The sequence below is a fragment of the Procambarus clarkii genome, chromosome 92 (assembly GCF_040958095.1).
Source record: "Procambarus clarkii isolate CNS0578487 chromosome 92, FALCON_Pclarkii_2.0, whole genome shotgun sequence".
NCBI lineage: Eukaryota > Metazoa > Arthropoda > Malacostraca > Decapoda > Cambaridae > Procambarus > Procambarus clarkii.
The window spans coordinates 6,486,161-6,505,545 of NC_091241.1; the positions used below are offsets into that span (position 1 = coordinate 6,486,161).

General features: G+C 38.3%; 1 protein-coding gene across 43 annotated transcripts in view; it reads right to left on the reverse strand.

Moving 5' to 3' along the window:
* Positions 1 to 19,385, reverse strand: part of tou (toutatis) — a 435,009-nt gene that overhangs the window by 46,420 nt on the left and 369,204 nt on the right. For 31 of the 43 annotated variants that reach the window (XM_069319208.1, XM_069319211.1, XM_069319249.1 and 28 more), the window contains 4 exons: positions 18,077 to 18,124; positions 6,930 to 6,987; positions 5,851 to 5,916; positions 3,250 to 3,294 (listed from right to left, as the gene is read on the reverse strand). In XM_069319208.1, coding sequence (XP_069175309.1) covers positions 3,250 to 3,294; positions 5,851 to 5,916; positions 6,930 to 6,987; positions 18,077 to 18,124 — 217 coding nt within the window. The remainder of the gene's footprint in view (positions 1 to 3,249; positions 3,295 to 5,850; positions 5,917 to 6,929; positions 6,988 to 18,076; positions 18,125 to 19,385) is intronic. The other 12 variants (XM_069319241.1, XM_069319236.1, XM_069319238.1 and 9 more) reach the window with 3 other exon arrangements.

Sequence of the window (19,385 nt, forward strand, 5' to 3'; positions counted from 1 at the left end):
TAGAAGGCGTCTGAGCGCTCACTTGTAGCTAATGCGTGGCCCGTCTTCAACTCGTCGGCGGTTGGAGCGTGACCAGGTTTTTTATTTTATATGCTAATGTTCCTCTAGAGAATTCTATTGCGAACCCATTGAGACCAAAATGAAAGACCTAGGACGAAAATTGAGGTGACCAGAGTGAAAATAGTGAAAACATTTTATCGCGTTTGCGCGCTCCTGGGTAACACGTTCGCACTTTCTCTGTTTGCTGCGGGTAATTAGCCGGGCTTTTGGAGTTTATATGCATTTAGTGCTGTAGAGAATTCTATTGCGAACACAATGATACAAAATTTAATCTCGTAGGACGAGAATTAAGGTGACAAAGTTGAAGAGAGTATACACTTTTCAGAATTTACGCGCGCTCCCGTGACACCCTGGGTCCCATATCGCACAGTTGAAGGGTGGCGTGCGGGGTACGCCAAAGTGTTAATGGGGACACCATTCATGCCCCTCATTTTCGCACACGCTGTACAGGCAAACATTACTAACAGAAATCTTAATTTCAACCTGTCATATGATAGAAATCTACCAGGAGAACCTGCCTGTACAAATATTTCACTATTTCCCACACTACAGACAAAACTTTATTTTTCAATGCTGGTACCATTGGGTCCTAAGCCAACGAGATGAAAACTGCACCGAACTAAAAATAAGATAACGTAAAATTTAGTTTCAACTATGCTTAATGAGTTTTCCACAACAACTCCTTTTTCTACGGATAAGTTCATTTACCTAGAGATGCCATTCATAACCTTCATTTTCCCACATTCAGAAAACAAAATTTTACTGACCGAAGTCTAAATTTAACCTACCGTTTATAGGCTTTACCATCATCGAGTATTTTCAGACTACAGCCCCAAAACCTTATTATTTAAATATAGCATCATCACCCCCTAATGGTATAAATGAACCAGAATCACTAACATTCTTATAACCAAAACTGTCTTTGGCTCAAGATTTTCTGTTTAATTATGATGGGAATCCAATACAATTTCAAAGCCAGGCCATAGTTTGGTGTAGCAGACAGCATACTCCATTCACTAAGAACATGTGTGCTGGCAGCCCACTAACAGTCCAGTCCAACTCATGAACAAGGACCACTGTATGTAGAAAACTATGCAATTACTGTATTTTAATAATTTGGTACATACTGCCACCGACATAATAGGGTCCCACTGTAAATATGATTCCTGACATCCTGCATTCGCTGTTTAATATAAAGAGTGGACAGCCACTACTGGACATACAGTACCTTCTGCAAATGACTCGATGCTGCCAACAATTTATCAACAACAGCACAATTCTACCTGGCAAATAAGGAATAGCCCCCCATATCATTCATCAAATTGGGTATAAACTATAATAGACATATTTAAGTTAGGTGGGTTACTAAGTTAGTTGTGATTCAGAATAAAAAAGGCCTTATGTTTATTAAAATTAACATATCTATCAATCGACTAGTTAAAATGTTTGAAAACTTAATTTTATATATATATATATAATATATAATATATATATATATATATATATATATATATATATATATATATATATATATATATATATATATATATATATATATATATATATATATATATATATATATATATATATATATATATATATATATATAATATATATTACATATATATGTATATATATGTATCTGTGTATCATAAAGATGTAAAATAAAACCAATGTCTGAAAAATTTACATAGATAAAAGCAGGCATATCATAATTTATATAAAAAAATGACACAATTATAAGTCTTGCAGAAATTGTTAGCTCAGTATTTTCATACAGTATACTGTATTACAAAAATGTGAATACCTAAAAGATTGACTCAATATTTTCCACCGACTCTCTCTCTATCTCTCTCTTTCTCTCTCTCGAGTAAAGACTCAAAGATCTAATCACACTGACTGATCAATTGATGACATACATTGACAAGGTTTTCATTGCTCTGAGTGTCTGTAGAGTGGCTAAGACAGCTGTGGATGGCTGCTCCTGTCAATATGGAAATTTGTGAAACATTCTCAAAAAAATGTCTACAGTCTTAAGATGAGTAATCTGTGGCATTAGTCTGTCTACAGCTTCTTGTGTTACTCTACAAAAGTGCCAAAACCTACAGCATTCAATCTACAGATTTGAGATTAAGGACTGTGTTTTGTAAAGTGATCAATCAGGGTATATGACTTTTGTCAAACGTCACCTGAATACATATTACGATAGTGTCAATAGCTAGCCATGTAAGACTGTTTCTGCTCTTACCAGAGAATATCTTTGCCAAAAAATCTCACCCTAAATGAGTTCATTTACAAATGTATCCTAATGACTCAAATGTGCATAGGCACTGAAGGTAAAATACAAAATGCCTGGCCCTCTATCACAGATCATTGTTCAAGCATCACAAATCCAAAATATTATCACAAAAAAAAAAATGGTCAGACTTGGTACTCAAACATTGACTTAGATCGAGATATCACAAAGGAAACACTTACTGCCAATAATTTAACAAAGAAAAAGTCGGTAATCATTAGACGTTACTTTTTAGCTTCTACATACAAACTTCTAAAATAAAGTGAAATATATATTAAGATATTCCATATCTGTGGCAGGTTAAACAACTAGTAAGCTTTGTAGAGAACCAGACTAAAGGGATATAAGCAGGAAGTGCTTCCAGCTAATATTCAGGCAGTAGAAATATGAACCAACCGGAGAAGTCTCCAGTGAGGCAATATACTTACCATATGCTCAACAAACAGGCAAGTTTGTTTGATATATTTCTAGTCCAGGTAATTACAGTCAAAAATACTATCTACTAGAGTCCCTGCTGGACATCACACCACGGGACGAATGAACTGCTACATACATGTCCACAGAAAGTTCGGCACAATCTTATCCAGATTTAGAAATATTGCAAACAATCTTTCCTACTTGAAAAGTATTAATGTCATCAGCCACATTAATTATAAATGTAACAAGACAAACAATAATATTTCAACAAGGCACATTTTTCTGTAATAACAAAAACAATAAGACTGACTTCCTTGGAGAGATCTCAAAATACTTCATCCCCACATGTAAACAATTTGAGCAGTTTTACTACAACACATACAGTGAGTTGACTAATACTCAAGGTGGTGGAAATATATACACTACATTATCCTACAAATTCACAGAAGAAAGGATAGATCCTATTTATGACTTACCTGCTCTTTCAGCAATTTTTGTTTCTGCTTTTCTTGTTCTCTTTCCTGAAAGCATACAGTATTGCATTATGACTTGACATGACAAACAGATTAAGATATTTTGAGAAAATGTTGAGCAAGATGTTATAGCAAATTATATTGTTATAAACAACAAGATTGTAGGTACCCCCTGCAAGCCTTTGTAAATAAACATAGCAAGAAGCCTACACTAAGAAGTTCCAATTATTGTGTATTCCCATATGGATAGGACGACACTATTTAAAAAATATCAATGCACATAATTCAAGAATGAAAGCATTACAGGAGTAGTCAACCCTTCATTTAAGAAAATGAAGGGTTGACTACTCCAAGAAAACCTTGAGCAAAACAAAATGGTGTAGATTGAAGTAATGTTAATACTGCATTGAAAAAAAAAAAAACATGGATGCACTCACATGATCTTCCAAAGACCTACTTTTCCCCTCTAAATAAAACATCACCTGCCACTCTATGGGTGCAAATACAGTTCGTAATGAAGAGCAGAATGCTAAGGAGGTCTCATTATTAAGATGCTTTATATAAATCGGGTAAAGTACTAGAGAAGTGAGGAATCGCAATGACAAAGCAGGTTGTTCAGCAAGCACGAGTACTGAGTGACGAAGTGAGCCAAAAGCACTAAATTAAATTAAGGAAAATGGTGTGCAGCCAGGCACACCCCCAAACACCACATCTTGTGTGTTTTTATTATTACTGTTAAAAAGTCAAATTTACATTGTGCGAATTTTGTGTTTCTCCAAACCCAAGAAATTTGAGGGTTCACAATATACGTAGGATTTGATTGTAAATTTATTGTAAATTTAAGAAATATTATTAATTATTCACACCCCCCCTTACCCAGTTCTCACAAATTCAATTTTGGTCGAGTGTGAAGTATTCGTTCAGATATCTAAAGACTTTTTTCATTAAAAATTATTTCTTAAAAACAAATTAGTTTCATTTCTTCATAATATTATATTTTATGAGGGGAAGAGGGGGGGCTAATTGGGGATATGGGGGGATGGGGGGGGATTGTTGATGAGGAAGGAAGGACAAAGGGAAGGGCACGAGGGGGGAGGGAGGACATGTAGAAGAGCAAGAGGGTGTGGGGAGATCGCGAGGGGAGGTGAGAAGATTAAGGGGAGGGTCGGGGAGGGCTACGGGTGAGGACGAGGGGAGGGGAGGGGGGGGGGAGTGCACAAGGACGAGGGGAGGGGGGGAGGAGTGCGAGAGGACAAGAGGAGGGGGAGGGTTCTTGGGCACTGCCGAGTACCCACATAATATTATATCTTATGAAAAGGAATAGGGGCTAAGATGTGGGGTATGGGAGGGGGTAAGACAAGGGGAAGGCAATATCACTTCTGATTCTGATGGTGACAAGATTCTTGACACCATCTCAAACATAGAGCTGCTTCACAGCCTTGAACCAACTCAAAATATTGGTGTATGATCCCCTAGTGTTCCAAGTTCTCTAGCCAACTTTCGTTGGGGCTGGATGACGACCCCTAACACAAGATTGCAATATCATAGTGGAAGAAATCATTACCTAGTGTTATTTTGGTCACTGGTATGTCAGTGTCTTCCTGTTAGCTCTTTGGGTAAATCAACGTAGGCTATTGCAAGTGCAGGAGCAATTGCAGGTCCTCAGTGAGAACCCAGTCATAAGATAGATAAACAGATGGAGAAATAGATGGATAGATAAGAGAGATGGATTATAGATAAATAGATGGATAAATAGATAGAGGACAGATAGAAGTCAGACAGACAGACCCGAGCAACGCTGGTTACCCCTTAGTTGATTACGTTAGCGTGATTTCTTTGTATTGCTGTTATTATTGTGCACCTCGACATTCAGTACTGTACTTCTGCACTATTATTGTGGTTCTCTAAGCTACCAGTTCCTGTGGTTTGTTTGCTGCCCAATGTCATATTTTCACAATCCGCATATATATCTGGCAACTTCTCTGTCAAGACTAGTCTATTTGCCTCAGGCATGTCTCAACAGTTTATCAATGATTACCCATATTTGGTCCCCAACACATCCAGTATTGTCCCTGTCTTTGTGCATAGCATGAAGATGATTCTGTACAGTTCAAGTGAATTTTTTTGTTGCAAATGTCACAGACTGCCTTACAACATGCTTCCACTATGTCTGAACATGCCTGCCATACACAGCCATGTTTACCAGTTCTTCGTCTAGAGCATTGGGTTGTGCCAGTTTCCTTATTTGTGATTTATATACTGTCTTTATGTTATATTCCCATACAACCCAATCACATCCCATTCATTATTTTTGGGTTAACTTTAACCATTCATTATTTTTGGATTAACTATAACCATTCATTATTTTTGGGTTAACTATAACCATTCATTATTTTTGGGTTAACTATAACCATTCATTATTTTTCGGTTAACTATAACCATTCATTATTTTTGGGTTAACTGCATGCAGCTACTGACATATCATCCAGTCCACCTAACACTGTATATTACAATGTCCAGCTCAACTAGCAATGTTCATTCCAACTAGCAATGTCCAGTCCAACTGTCATAACGTCCAGTTCAACTAACATAACCATTACTAACCTGGGCTTTTCTAAGTTGTTCATAAAGTCTTTGACGATTCTCCTCCTCTCTCTGTTTCCGAAGATCCTATTAAAAAATAAAAAATAAAATACAAGCCCATTAATTTGTGGTCAAAGCTGATTAACCCATTACTTTCTAATCAATATGTCATCTCATGCACATCTCTTAGTGAAACACGCAATGATTAAGTAAGAGAACTTGGCAAGCCTGTAGCTGTTATGACAAGGAAACCCAACACAAGATGCACAGTCTGACAGTAGGGTCCTTTACAGTAAGTGGGTGCACATATAGGTAGATGGATTGGAGAGTAAGCAGGTAGGTGGGTGGTGAGTAAGCAAGCAGGTGGATGGGTTAACAGGTGGGTAGGTTGGTAGATGGATTGGTAGATGGATTGGTAGGTAGATAGGTGATTACACATGTCAGCAGGTGGATGGGAGGGCAGATAAGTAGGTGGGAGGCAAGTAGGTGTGCGTGTGTGTGTGTAGGTTGGTAAGTGGGTTGGTTTGAGCAGATAAGTAGATAGGAAGATGGATGGGTAGGTAAGCACGTGGACAGGTGGGCGAGTAGATGGCTAGTTGGGTAGGTTGGAAGAGTTGGACAATTTTAATAGGAGGGTGGTTTTGTGGAAGGTCTGGGCGAGTAGGTAGGCAGGTAAGAAGACGGATAAATGAGACGTGTTAGTGTGAACATGTACGAGGGGGAATCAACGGACAATACGACCCCCTCGGATGCTGCTCTCTGCGTGCAGTGTCTTGTCTTCGTTTGACTCCCCCTAGCAACTGAAACCCCAGAAAAAGGAAGACTCTTTGTACCCCTTGGTTTGGAAAAGTGAAGAATAGCACGACGTAATGAGAAATGCATCATAGAATTGTTGTTTCTTTAGTAATATTAATACATCTTCACACTACAGTACTGTACTATTTAAACACACAACAGCTATATTTTACAATTAGCCACAGAACATTAAATTAATTTCACAACAGAGCACGTGCCTTCCAGCAATATTATATTATCACATTTTTTATGTACAACTTTTTATACAAATTTAAATACACAGAACATTACAAATTTACACGGACCTCTTTTTCTCGCCGCAGCTCCTCTTGTTTCTTTGCTCTTTCTTGTTCTCTTTGTAATCTGGAAAAAGATATTTATCACTGCATCACACTATTCAATAAAGCCGTAACAAATAATACTCAATATCTAAGACCAAAAACGTTTCTATTCTGAATGACACAATCAGGGCCCCAAACATTGATTTGCAGGCCTAGCAAGCATACTCTCTTAGTTCTATTCCATGAATAAATGCAAAACAAATTATAAATTTCATATAATTAAATTATCACTGCACTTAATTGACGACCCAAAAAGAGCGAATATAAAGCTCACGAGGGATCCTCGCAAGTTCCTCAGCACAAATGGATACAACAGAGCATTTTCCTACTGTATGTTAGAAGTTGTATTTACTGAATACCAAATTATTTTGACATGGAATGGAACAATGATAGTAACTTTTGTGTTAAAATCAAAATCCGATTTTAAATTCTGTGGTTTCTATATGTGCATCAATGATTTAACTCTGAATTTACATGCACAAAATAATACAGCATAACATCTTAAATTAAACTTGTACAATATTACAGTTGTTATTTTAAATTAATTTTATGTCTACAATATGATGCAACATCTTTTCTTTTATACATAAATAACCGCAATACTGTTTTTGAAGGCAATTTACTGACATTCTTAGACCTGTTTAAAACTAATATATTATTGCTACAAACAATTGTTTTATCTCCACAACATTCTAATCTTTCCATATATCCAGCAACATTATGTACTGTATATTAATACTTCTGAAAACTCTACTGCCCTTTGCAATATGACAAAGATGTTTTTTTTTTTAGGATTAAAGTTCTGAGTGTGTAATAAATAATTGAGCAACACACAACTTATCTGGGCAGAGTGAGGGCTAGTTTAATAATAAGATACGGGAGTAGTAGTGATAACCCAAGCTATTCTATGGCACACTAAGAGTCTTGCCACTTTTCAGCATAATTTGATTGCATGGCTTCACAAAGTGGTTTTACATTAATCTGATCTATATTCCTGCATCGTGGTTCCTCCCAAGGAACCACGATGCAGCAGCTTTAATGCAGTGTGGTCCTGGTAGAACAAAGCCCTCTTAAAAATTAATTCCAAGAAAATCAGAAAGCATCTTAGTCCATTTAATAGCTCTCACTATAATGACACGCATTCAGAGCAACAAAGCCTCTTATGTTGACATGCCATAGCAATACCAATAAGACGTCGGATGTAGTCAACCGTTGTTTTAATTTCAACCATTTCAATACAAGATTTTTGTTTAAACATAGAGGCGATACTGTGCCCATATCATGACCAAACCTATGTCTCGAGCTACAGTATTTCTTGTGTCCCATCCATTACATGATCAATGGGAGGCAGACCCTGGGTGCTTGAGAAGATCTTTATAAACATATTACATTTGTGCACAGAATAATGATTATACTGTATACAGTACAATACTCTAAGTATAATTTTAGCACTGAAATGTATATTAAAATATAAAAATGAAGACTATAATATATGTACTGTACTTTGTGTAATTATAAGAGCTACACCTTGCTGATCCTGGAGCATACCTGGATAGGGTCTAGGGTGTTTGTGTACTCCCTGAGCCCGGCCTGAGGCCAGGCTTAACGTGGCAGCCAAGGTTCAGCCACTTCACCTTAAGGCATACACAACTACGTAACCTAACCAAATGAAATGAAACCTCGATCCTGCGGTAAGTCAGAAAGGCAAACACCCATGGGAAAGCAGGTTACAATCATTAATATACAAGTATGTATGTATACTGCCAAAGCAACTATACACAAAGCCATAACCAAATCAAGAGAAAGCACATTAAAATGAGAACCCCAAGAGAGTAGGCTTCAAAGGAACAAGATACATTGTGTGAAAAACAATGTTGCTTTCTTTTCAAGCAAGCAAAACAGGTTGCTTGACCTCCATCCTTAAAACAATCCCAAGGCAAACTCAAAACCCAAAATACACAGTACTCAAATACCTGAGTACCCAGATGAGTACAGAGATATTAGCAAGAATTTTTTCAGTGACAAGACAGTGATGTGGTGGAGGCTGACTCCACAGTTTCAAATGTAGATATGATAAGAACCCAATAGACTCGGGAACCTGTACATCAGTTGATTGACAGTCGAGAAGCGGGACCAAAGAGCTGAAGCTCAGCCCCCCCGCAAGCACAACTAGGCGAGTACACAGGTGCAGTGGTGTTATACCCTACTCGAAGTAAATGAAGGCTCAATCCAGGGATGAGGCATTTAGATCAACCCTCAATAGAATGGGATACAAAATTGGAAGAATGTAATGCCAAATTGAGTATTCTTAGCCATGGAAGTAAACTCATAGGCTTAGTCCTAGGATGATTTGTACAGGTGAACACACCAAGAGAGCTGGTGACAAACATGAAGTCACAGATTTCCTGAACTAGATAGTTTTCTTCAAGAAGTGCCGGACCAACCAAGCTGTGGTGGACATGTGGGCCTGCGGGCCGCCCAAGCAACAGCCGTTGAACAAAGCTCTCACAAGTCAAGCAGCCACAAGGGGAGTAGAACAACTCCCAGAACCCCATCAAGCCGTTGCTAGGACCTTCACCCTAGAGCACATACCACAGCGAAGATAACTACAGTATGCCAAACCAGTCGGCAAATCTCAAACACGTGAAACATTGTATACACACACAACAACTATGTTTACAGTGTTGGTACTGAAAACTGGTTGCTGTTTGGGGTAATAGCCAAGCAGCAAACTGGACTTCAACTGAATAACTAGTCTTCTTATTTACCTGATAGTGGCTTGTAAGCAATGAAACAGAATATTTGGGAGCATCAAAATGAATATGCTGACAGCCTCACTTTGTATTATCTGTTTTCGCTGAATACTAGCTTCAAAGATATAATCTCATTGTTGTGCTATGAATGTAATTGAATTTCTGTATTGTACTTACTGTTCAATACCAGTAATTTGCATCACCATGTCATAATTCAGAGAGTACGGTAAATTAAACAACCACGAACCCCATCCTGTTCCTAACTAGCCAAGGTAAGGTAAGGTAATTATCAAAAGAAGGCACCAAACCGGGAAGGCTATGTATCCTAAATGGCCAATTGTGCATTCTTTGGTTACTCTTCCTATCACTCTCCTGCCATGCCATACATCTTTGTCAACATTTAATAAATACCTCTGTAGCTTTTTCACTCGACATTCATTTTTATACTAAGTTGTAATTCTCAACATGATTGCTCTCTCCAGCACTTTGCACTAAATACTTGTCAGTGGCACAGTTCTATGTTTTAATGCCTCATGCCAGTCTGTCATGGTGGAGTTAGCAGTTAAGATGGTGGTTGTGGTGGAGGAAAAGGTGGTGGTAGTGATAAATGTGGAGAGAGTGGTAGAAAACAAGGTGCTGTTTTAAGTACAATGATTATAATGAGGTGGGTTATAATGAGTTCTGCGAGAAGGAGCTGAAAGAAGTAAAATGAGCAGAGTGAGTATAAGTAGTTTAGGTAATATAGCAAATTCAGGGAGTATAATGAGGAACTTCAGTATACTGATTACACTATGTCAAAACTTTTGTCCCAGGGTAGTGTTATTTTCACACTGTTTATGAGTTCAAGATATAGAAAATGGTTATTACTCTTCTCAAACTTCACTTTGACCTTTGGCTAAGACAGCTTAGGAAATGCATCTTGAAGGTTGCCAACTCCTTATCTAGAGCCGAGCACACTGTCACAGCTCTTGATAAGGAGGCGGCGACCTTTAAGCACCTTCAAGGCGTCTTCCCTCAGTCGACTGAAGAAGAGGTCCATACAAAGTTTGAAGGGAATAATGGCTATTTTGTATACATTGAAACTACCACTATCAAATGACCAAAATTCTGCGACTTGTATGTCAGGCTGCGAGCAGCAACATAGACCTGCCTGGTTGATCAAACCAGCAACCATTTTAGCAACCGAACCCGTGGCCCGCACTCAAGAGACCGGGCAACAGGGACACTGATACCTAAAATCGTCAACAGGTAGTCAACAGATAGTGTTACAGCACTGTACGATTACGAAGTTTGAATTCGAGGAGCATGCCGAGATAAAGGACTATAATGAGTGCTGAGAGCATTACAATGTCTAATAAGTTTAATGAATATAATGAGCAGAGTATAATAAGCAGAGAAGAATAATAAATGATAGGAATTTAATATGAGTATAACGAGTTGAATAATTATTTGAGTAAAGTGAGAAAAAAAAAAAAGTAAAAATTCAAGAAGCACAATGGGCTCTATAAGTATAATGTAGTATAATAAGTATATGAATTATAATGAGCTTCAGACTAATAAATTTTGGGAGAAGAATGAGTACTAGGAGTACAATCTTAATACAATGAACAATATACAGAATAATGAGTTAATATGTACAAAGTATATAGTGATTACAGAGAATATAATGAGTGAAGAGTACAACTAGTAGAGGAGTACAATGAGCATAGGGAATATAAAGTATAATGGGAAAGAGGAGTATAAATTAATTAAATAAAGATTTATAATGAATACTGTACAGGTTATATAATGAAGTATAATGAACACAGAGTGTATCTAGGTACTAAATCTAGTCCTTTCCCTGCTTGCCAGGTTCTGGGATCCTGGGAAACGTGTGGAAGTTCCAGTTAGTTCCATCCAAAGTTAAGATGTGGTTCGACCTGGTTTGTCATTCGAAGTCAGCTTCCCTTTCTTTGCCCCTAGCAGCTCTGCTCTGCCTGCAGCACTGTCGCCATCTAGTGTTGAATCAGCCTTAGGTGACTTGGTCGAGCAGTTGAGAGGAAACTTAAATTTCACTTGAGTGATGTTTCCACTAGGCAGGGTTTTGGCCTCGGGTGTTGTATCAATTCTTCCAATTTTACCCATTTCACCACTACCAAAGCCGTCGGGTTTAAGCCCCATTTACCATTCTTCGGGTCTTGAATCGCTGGGATCCTTTTGGGCTTTTGGGGTTTAGCACTGGGGCACCTTCCTTCCCCGTCAGTCGGTGTTTTCACAGACCCTGCGATTTTGAGTTTTAGTTTTGTGGTCAGCATTCACCAAGCATCCCAGGGTCATTGAATGGGTGACAAGTCCTTCAGACACAGAATACAGTGTGCAAGTTTTGTAGATTGGAACCATTTGCCTTTTTAAATATTCAGAAGCTGCTAAGATTCTTGTACACAAAGATATTTGAAATATCAAATGAAGTGGAATGCTAAGCTCGAGTGCACATTATTTCAAAACCCAATGTGAAACTCCACCTGATACAACTGCTATATTTGTTCCTAGCCCCTCGAGTAATTTTTCCACTTCGTTTCAAGACACCATGATGTTTTCTGGAATTGGTGTTGTCTGGTTCTTTGAAAACCTCCTTTTTCACAATTAGAATTACTTAAGTGTAGTGATAGTATGAGAGCTACACAGCCCATCTTGCGAATAGACAGTACGTTTTAATACTAAATGTAATAAATACAATCCTGACTATCGGCATAGTACATAAATACTGTACACTTAACTGCCAGCATTGCACCAAAATACTGTGAACATTAGAGTTTACCTGAAAAGCTGTATAGAAAACCATGACCTAACCTAACATTTGGGAGTGTAGGAGGACAAGCATGTAAATAGCATTTATTGCTTCTTAATTACAATTAATACTTAACCTATAACTATATTGATATTACAATTTTATAAAACTAATAAAACAAAACTTAAGTCTTTCAAAATATTATAAACTAACTCGGGATATTTTAAAATTTTGTATGAAATCTCTATTGCTAAAACTGAAAAAGAAATTCTTTATATTTAAAACTTGAGTATATAGAATTGAACATGAAAACTTAACTAAAAATTTGAGTGTATTGACAGAAAATGAGGATAATATATGGGGAGGTAAATGTAACAGCACAATAAGTGTAATTATGTACTATGTAGACAATCAGGAATATACTTATTACATTTAGTATTAAAAAGTACTGCTTATTCGGAGGAAGGGTTGGCGCTATGCTAGTGGTGTCCTGTGTTTCCATTACTCTACCATATCATAATGCTTTGAAACTACTGATGGCTTTGACCCCACCACCTTCTCACTTAACTTACCCCAACTGTCTACCACACTGTTTGAAAAAGTGAACATTATAATGTTTTTCAGCAGGTTAGTTTCCTTAGCTTGAACCTATGTCCTCTTGTTCTTGTTGAAAAAGTTGAAAATTCCACAAGCAACAGGATGGTGCTTCTGGAATTTTTCCTTATTAAAACTACTCAATAGCCCAATTGATACAGCTTCGACCCTCACATGCGTGGGGGCCGCGGTTAGTCTCTCCTAGAGCCCAGGTGAATCGAATGTCGTCACACCTTTTACAGTTTACTGATGTGCTACTCGAGATATGGGCACCATACCACCACTGCATACACCAACTATGGTCTCACACAGATTGTGAACCATTTCTTTAATATTTTTCTATCCATATATTTAAAAGCGACTGTGAAGTTGAAAGGCGTTGTGCTCTTCACACAATGTCCTTCATGTAGTCCTCTGCGACAATCTACTATCTAAAACAATCCCTATATCTCTTTCTTTACCAGAGTTCTTTAATGCTTTTTCACATAATTTGTACGTTAAGTGTGGCCTATTTTCTCCTATTCCACACTCCATAACATAGAATTTATTCACATTGAATTCCATTTGCCAAGTGTTGCTCCATACACAGTTTGTTCCCGTAATCTTGAGGGCATGACAATTGCTTGTTTCTTGTCTTCGCTAGCTTAGCATCATTTGCAACCACTTTTTATAAATATAGTTCTTCATTCTTTCTGTAAGTGTGTGTAATTACCTAAGTATAGTTACAGGACGAGAGCTATGCTCGTGGTGTCCCGTCTTCCCGGTACTGTCATATAACGCTTTGAAACTACTGACGGTTTTGGCCTCCACCACCACCTCCGTTAGCTTGTTCCAACCATCTACTTCTCTGTTAAAAAAAAAAAAAATTGGCACCTTTGTTTCCTTAGTTTGAATTTATGTCCTCTTGTTCAGGAATGCCTCTGTCAATTTGGTCGATTCCTGTTATTATTTTGCAAGTGGCGATCATATCACTGTACTCACTTAGTAAGGCTGTGTATGTGTCTGTGTGTGTGCAAGAAATATATGTATCAGATATGAAAAGAGAAAATTAGACCAGAAGTGTGTACATTGGACTAGTGATGGGTATCAAGCTGGGGTCCAACAGCTAATAGCTTGATCTTGCAGGCACAAACACAAAAATAGTAACCATATGCACACACACACACACACACACACACACACTCACAAAACAAGTGATGGATAAGAAACATTTAATGCCCCTTGGCTGCTATGTGACAGGTGGTACAAAAAAAATAAAATATTTAATAAAAATACAAACTTTACTTTCCTAACAAAAATTATAATCTTATACTTTTAGCTTAAAAGCTCTTAGGTATTACAAAACTTGCTATCAAATTATATAAAAAGCCGTGTGATAAAAAAATAAATAGGGATCACGAAACTACATTAAAAAATTTAATAGTCAAGCACAATGTAATGAAATGCACTTTTCTGGTGGGGTCCTCAGTAGCTCCGTGAGATAAGTAATGATACAGCCAAACCCCAGGAAGCTGCACTAGGCCTCCACCACCCACCCTTCTCTACCACAAGCCACGTCAAGAACCCAACACGCACTAAACCAGATGACCAGTGTTCGTATCGGAAATCTACCCAAAATAGAAAAAAACTGCCAGAAAGCACAAGTGTAACAACCTTTTAAGTAAAATTCATTACATAGAGGTAAGGAGGTAAAGTATTGTTGCTGTAGGGTAAATACCCCCAAATGGAAAGCATTTGACCACCACCAGGTGGCAGCTAAGGTCACCCGCAGCTCCAGCTATGCTGCCTGCTGCCTAAAACAAAGCTTTCCACTCACAGATAAGAAGGAAACTAGGTAGGCATGTAGAGTTACCGAGGACTCCACTAGAAAAAGGCATTTCATTACACTCAATGTTTGATTTCTGTAAGGGCCACTCAGTAGCTTCCAGAGCTATCTCAATGGTGCCTCAATATAGGTCAGCATGTCAGAAAATAGGAACAAGACAGAAAATAGGCAGAGGGGACACGGGCAGCCAGCCAAACACCGAAATGCAACACTAGCACGAGATTGAGGAATACCACCCAAGGTATAGTCAAAGATTAACACCAAGGGGGGGACATGCCAAAACAAGCCCCAGCACCAAACATAAGCTGAGCAGCAAGGAGACGGACAGTTCTTAAACAATGAGGTGCACAAATCGGATACATAAATAAACACCACCTGGAAACACCTGGGCACACTGCTCAAGAACATTTACACACATTTTTTCTCTCTCTCCTGAATTGCATTGTGTACTCACCTAATTGTGGTTGCGGGGGTTGAGCTCTGGCTCTTTGGTCCCGCCTCTCAACCTGTTGACTGACGATTGAGAGGTGGGACCAAAGAGCCAGAGCTCAACCCCCGCAAGCACAATTAGGTGAGTACACAATGCAATTCAGGAGAAAAAAAAAGGGGTGGGGGGGGGGTTAACCACCTGCCCAGAATGTCACACAGTCTAACAGTCATCTACCAGGTGTGAAGGAAGTGCCTCAGTCGAACAAATCCAAAACTTCCACACAAACACCTGGCTGGGTAAGGAATACACAGTCACAGACAAAAACACTTCCATGTGCTACCCAGTACACACTCAGTAAAGGTGCAAAACCCTAATACACATAAGGAGCAAGGCCAGGTGCAATCACAAAATTACCTACTAGACTACATCAACAGGCTTTATAGTTGAGAACAAATCCCTGTGTGATACCAGGAAGCAAAACGCCTCAAGAGAAGTCAACTTGCCAAGGAACTTGAACTCCTCAGGGTAAGCTAACTCCCAAAGAAGGAAAACCTGGCCCACAGTCAGAGCGTAATAGGAAATTAGGGATACAGTACACACAATGGGGATGACATGAAAACACAATCTTGAACTAGTGTTCCAGAGATAGCTAACATCATAGCTTAGGAGTGAAGCAGAGAATGAGCCCTGTCGGAGGTTCCATACCCTTTCAAGTGAGTGAAGGGAAAAGGCTGGCTGGAGCCTAAAATGACCTGGGCTGCTACCTGGTGGAGATCAGGTGAATCATGATCAGGGTGCTTACTCCAGAGCAAACACTGTTTGCCTTGTTATCTATGTCTAATTTCCTCCCAGTTGCCTTTTTTCCTGCACTCCAACTTTCTGGTTTATTTTTTCTCAGTTTTTAGATGATCTCTCACCCCAGAGGTCCTGTAACCACGAAGAGAAAGCCAGATTCAGGTCCTAGCAGACAAGGGTGGGTTTCAGAGGCCTGGTGCATCTCCCTAAGGCTTGACTGGACTAGTGCTTAGCTCAGGAAGCTATCGAAGGGGGGCCATTCCTGAAACGACTGTTAATGCCTACCTCAATAGAGGGAGGATATTGCATCATCTCCTCCATATCACATGCAAGTAAACTATAAATGTTGCCATTGAAAGTATTTCTGTACCATCCATGCATGCATATGTGATACAAGAACAGGTATTTATCATCACCAAAATAGGAATAATTTAAACAGGACTTGGCAGAAAATGCAAAGTTTTAGCAATAGTCAGATGGACAACCACAAGAAATGAAATACAAGTTTCAGTATTTGAATGCGGGAGACAAAGTGGATGATAAATTATTCGTGAACCAATGTCAATCAATATTGAAAAGAATTTGTTGCATTTTTGTACACATAAGATTAGTCAATAACAAACTGTAAACACTGCTTATGCCTGGCAAGCCACAGGCCTCAGGACCACGGTCCCTACACTTAACGTTGTCAACACTGAGGTGCAAGCACAGAGTTTCAGCCCCAATAAAAAGCCAATATAAAAAAAGCAGAGCAACTGTGATTAGCAATGAAACTATTAATTTCAAGAGTAGTGTGCTCTCTACAATATAAATATACAAGGCCCATGGGCTCATCATGCTCTAGCAATAGCAAGACTTTAACATTCATACAACTACTTCTGTACATTGCAAGTTTTCATACATATAAAGATTTACTGAAAAGAGATGGAGCAAGAGTTGTGTGAAGCCATTATTACTTTCTCTAACTTGGGCCCTTGTTTACTGGAAATTATTACACCAATAATGTTCAGCGCTTTCTAACTATTATTCACAATAATAATTTCAACAGCAATTGTGCAAGTTAAGATAAATTAGGTTTATAAATTCAGCTGGCCAACAGATAATGAAATAACTGAAGTATAAACATGAGACTTTGAGCTGATGAATGTAATGCAAAACTACAGTGGAAAACATTGAAAAAAAAGACAAACAAATAATTGAAAACACTACACACCTGTAAACATGTACAAAATAAAGAAAAAGAAAGATAAAAGTGTAGCATGGATGCATGTGTGATGACTGTAAACAGTGTTATTTACAAGTCACTCTACAAAAGGTTACCCCGATCAAAACACAAGGAAGAGCCAATTATGCATAAGGAAAGGTCGAAACAATCTAAGAAATTATATATTACAATTACATCTTCTTTTGTTTTGGTTCGTTCTGCGGTAACTGAACAATTAAACAAAAATATAGTTATTCAAAAACAAATCTACTGGGTAGAAATTTTTCAGTAGCAAACAAATACCAATTATTAATATGGCTACATTACATTGAATCTTTCATAATGATTTAATTATGTTATAGTAAAAAAATATTTGAAGTTACTTGATGAATGGCAACACAAGAGGCATCTAATATTTAAAATAAAACTATGCTAAGAAAATGTTCCTAGCATATATAGGAACTTATTTTATTATATAAAATGTTCCTAGTTACTTTATCAAGTAACTTAATCAATGCAATTGCATTTGCAACAAAACAAAAAATTTCAAACTAATGGGTACCTTTCCAAATATGCAATTATCGTAAGTCTCTTTTTTACAGTAAATAAGTTTGAATCTACTAGAGTGTCAACTAACAGCATTACTACTAAACAAGAAGGAAACAGGCAGGAGATCAACCTCAGTGACAAACACCAGCACATTCTTGCCAATCATTCATTCAGTACAACATGCTGGTGCCTACCCATCTCGCAAGTCTTGTTGGGTCAGTCCAAAAAGGTCAGCAGGCCAGCTTTAGGGTAGAATGTGAAATGTTGTAAAGTAACATTATAGCATGGAAGCACAGAGGTATCTATATATTCTACTCAAATCATCTTGTTACCCCTGCATTTAAAGCAGGATGGAACAATGTGACTTTTTCCAAAACTTTCTGGTATCCAGTATCTTGAAGAGAAAAATAAAGCTTTGAGTGCACATGAAACTCACCTTTCTGAGCAGATTCATTTGGTTGCTCCCGAATGTAAGGCTTACAATGATGTCTACAGGAGAGGACCATGCCTTCAGGCAGGATGACATCGTCACTATCACAACAAGGAACTATTCAAGCTGTACCTGCAGGGTCACTATAGGTAGGTGGTCATCTTGAGGTTATCTTGAGATGATTTCGGGGCTTAGCATTCCCACGGCCCGGTCCTCGATTAGGCCTCCTTTTTGTTATACAACCCCAGGAAGCAGCCCGTAGCAGCTGCCTAACTCCCAGGTACCTATTTACTGCTAGGTAACAGGGGCATCAGGGTGAAAGAAACTCTGCCCATTTGTTTCGGCCTCTACCGGGGATCGAACCCAGAACCTTAGGACTGCGAATCCGAAGTGCTGTCCACCTGGCTGTCAGGTGCCAGAATGTGACTGAAGGAAACGGGCAAACGTGTGGTATGTACAACGTATATATAGCAACGTATATAAAGGTGCCACAATGTTGTTCTGCCAGATTGCGTATAATCCTCTCCTACACACACACAGTATCCTTACCTTAGGAAGCAACCAAGTGTTCTAGCACAGAAAGACTAAGTAATTCTCAAAGCTGCAACACAGCTCATCATGTTGACTTTGTTATTATTTGGGAAGAGCGCACACACATGATATCTACTGAGAGCTTTCTCCCACATATAAAGCAGGGTGACATCTGTAAAATATTTCTCATATATTTCCACTTACCTACAAGCTTTATACATTTCCCATTGCAAAAATTCAAGAGAAATGCTTAAAACATTTCCTTAAGAACTGTAAATGTTCCACTGGCTCTAACAGAAGTGAAGCAGTTGCCAGTTGCTACCACTATAGTATATACATCAAGAAAATATACCACACCTGCCTTAGCGGGTACCTGTACATGAAATGGAGGATGTCAGAGGAAATCAAGAAAATTTAAGGATAGAAGCAGTTATAAAATATTGAGGAATGAGAGACAGAGATTCGAAAAATTACCGAGAATCTGAGGAAGTTTCACAGGCTAGTACACAACATTTCAGTGTAAATATATGCAAAGAAAAGAA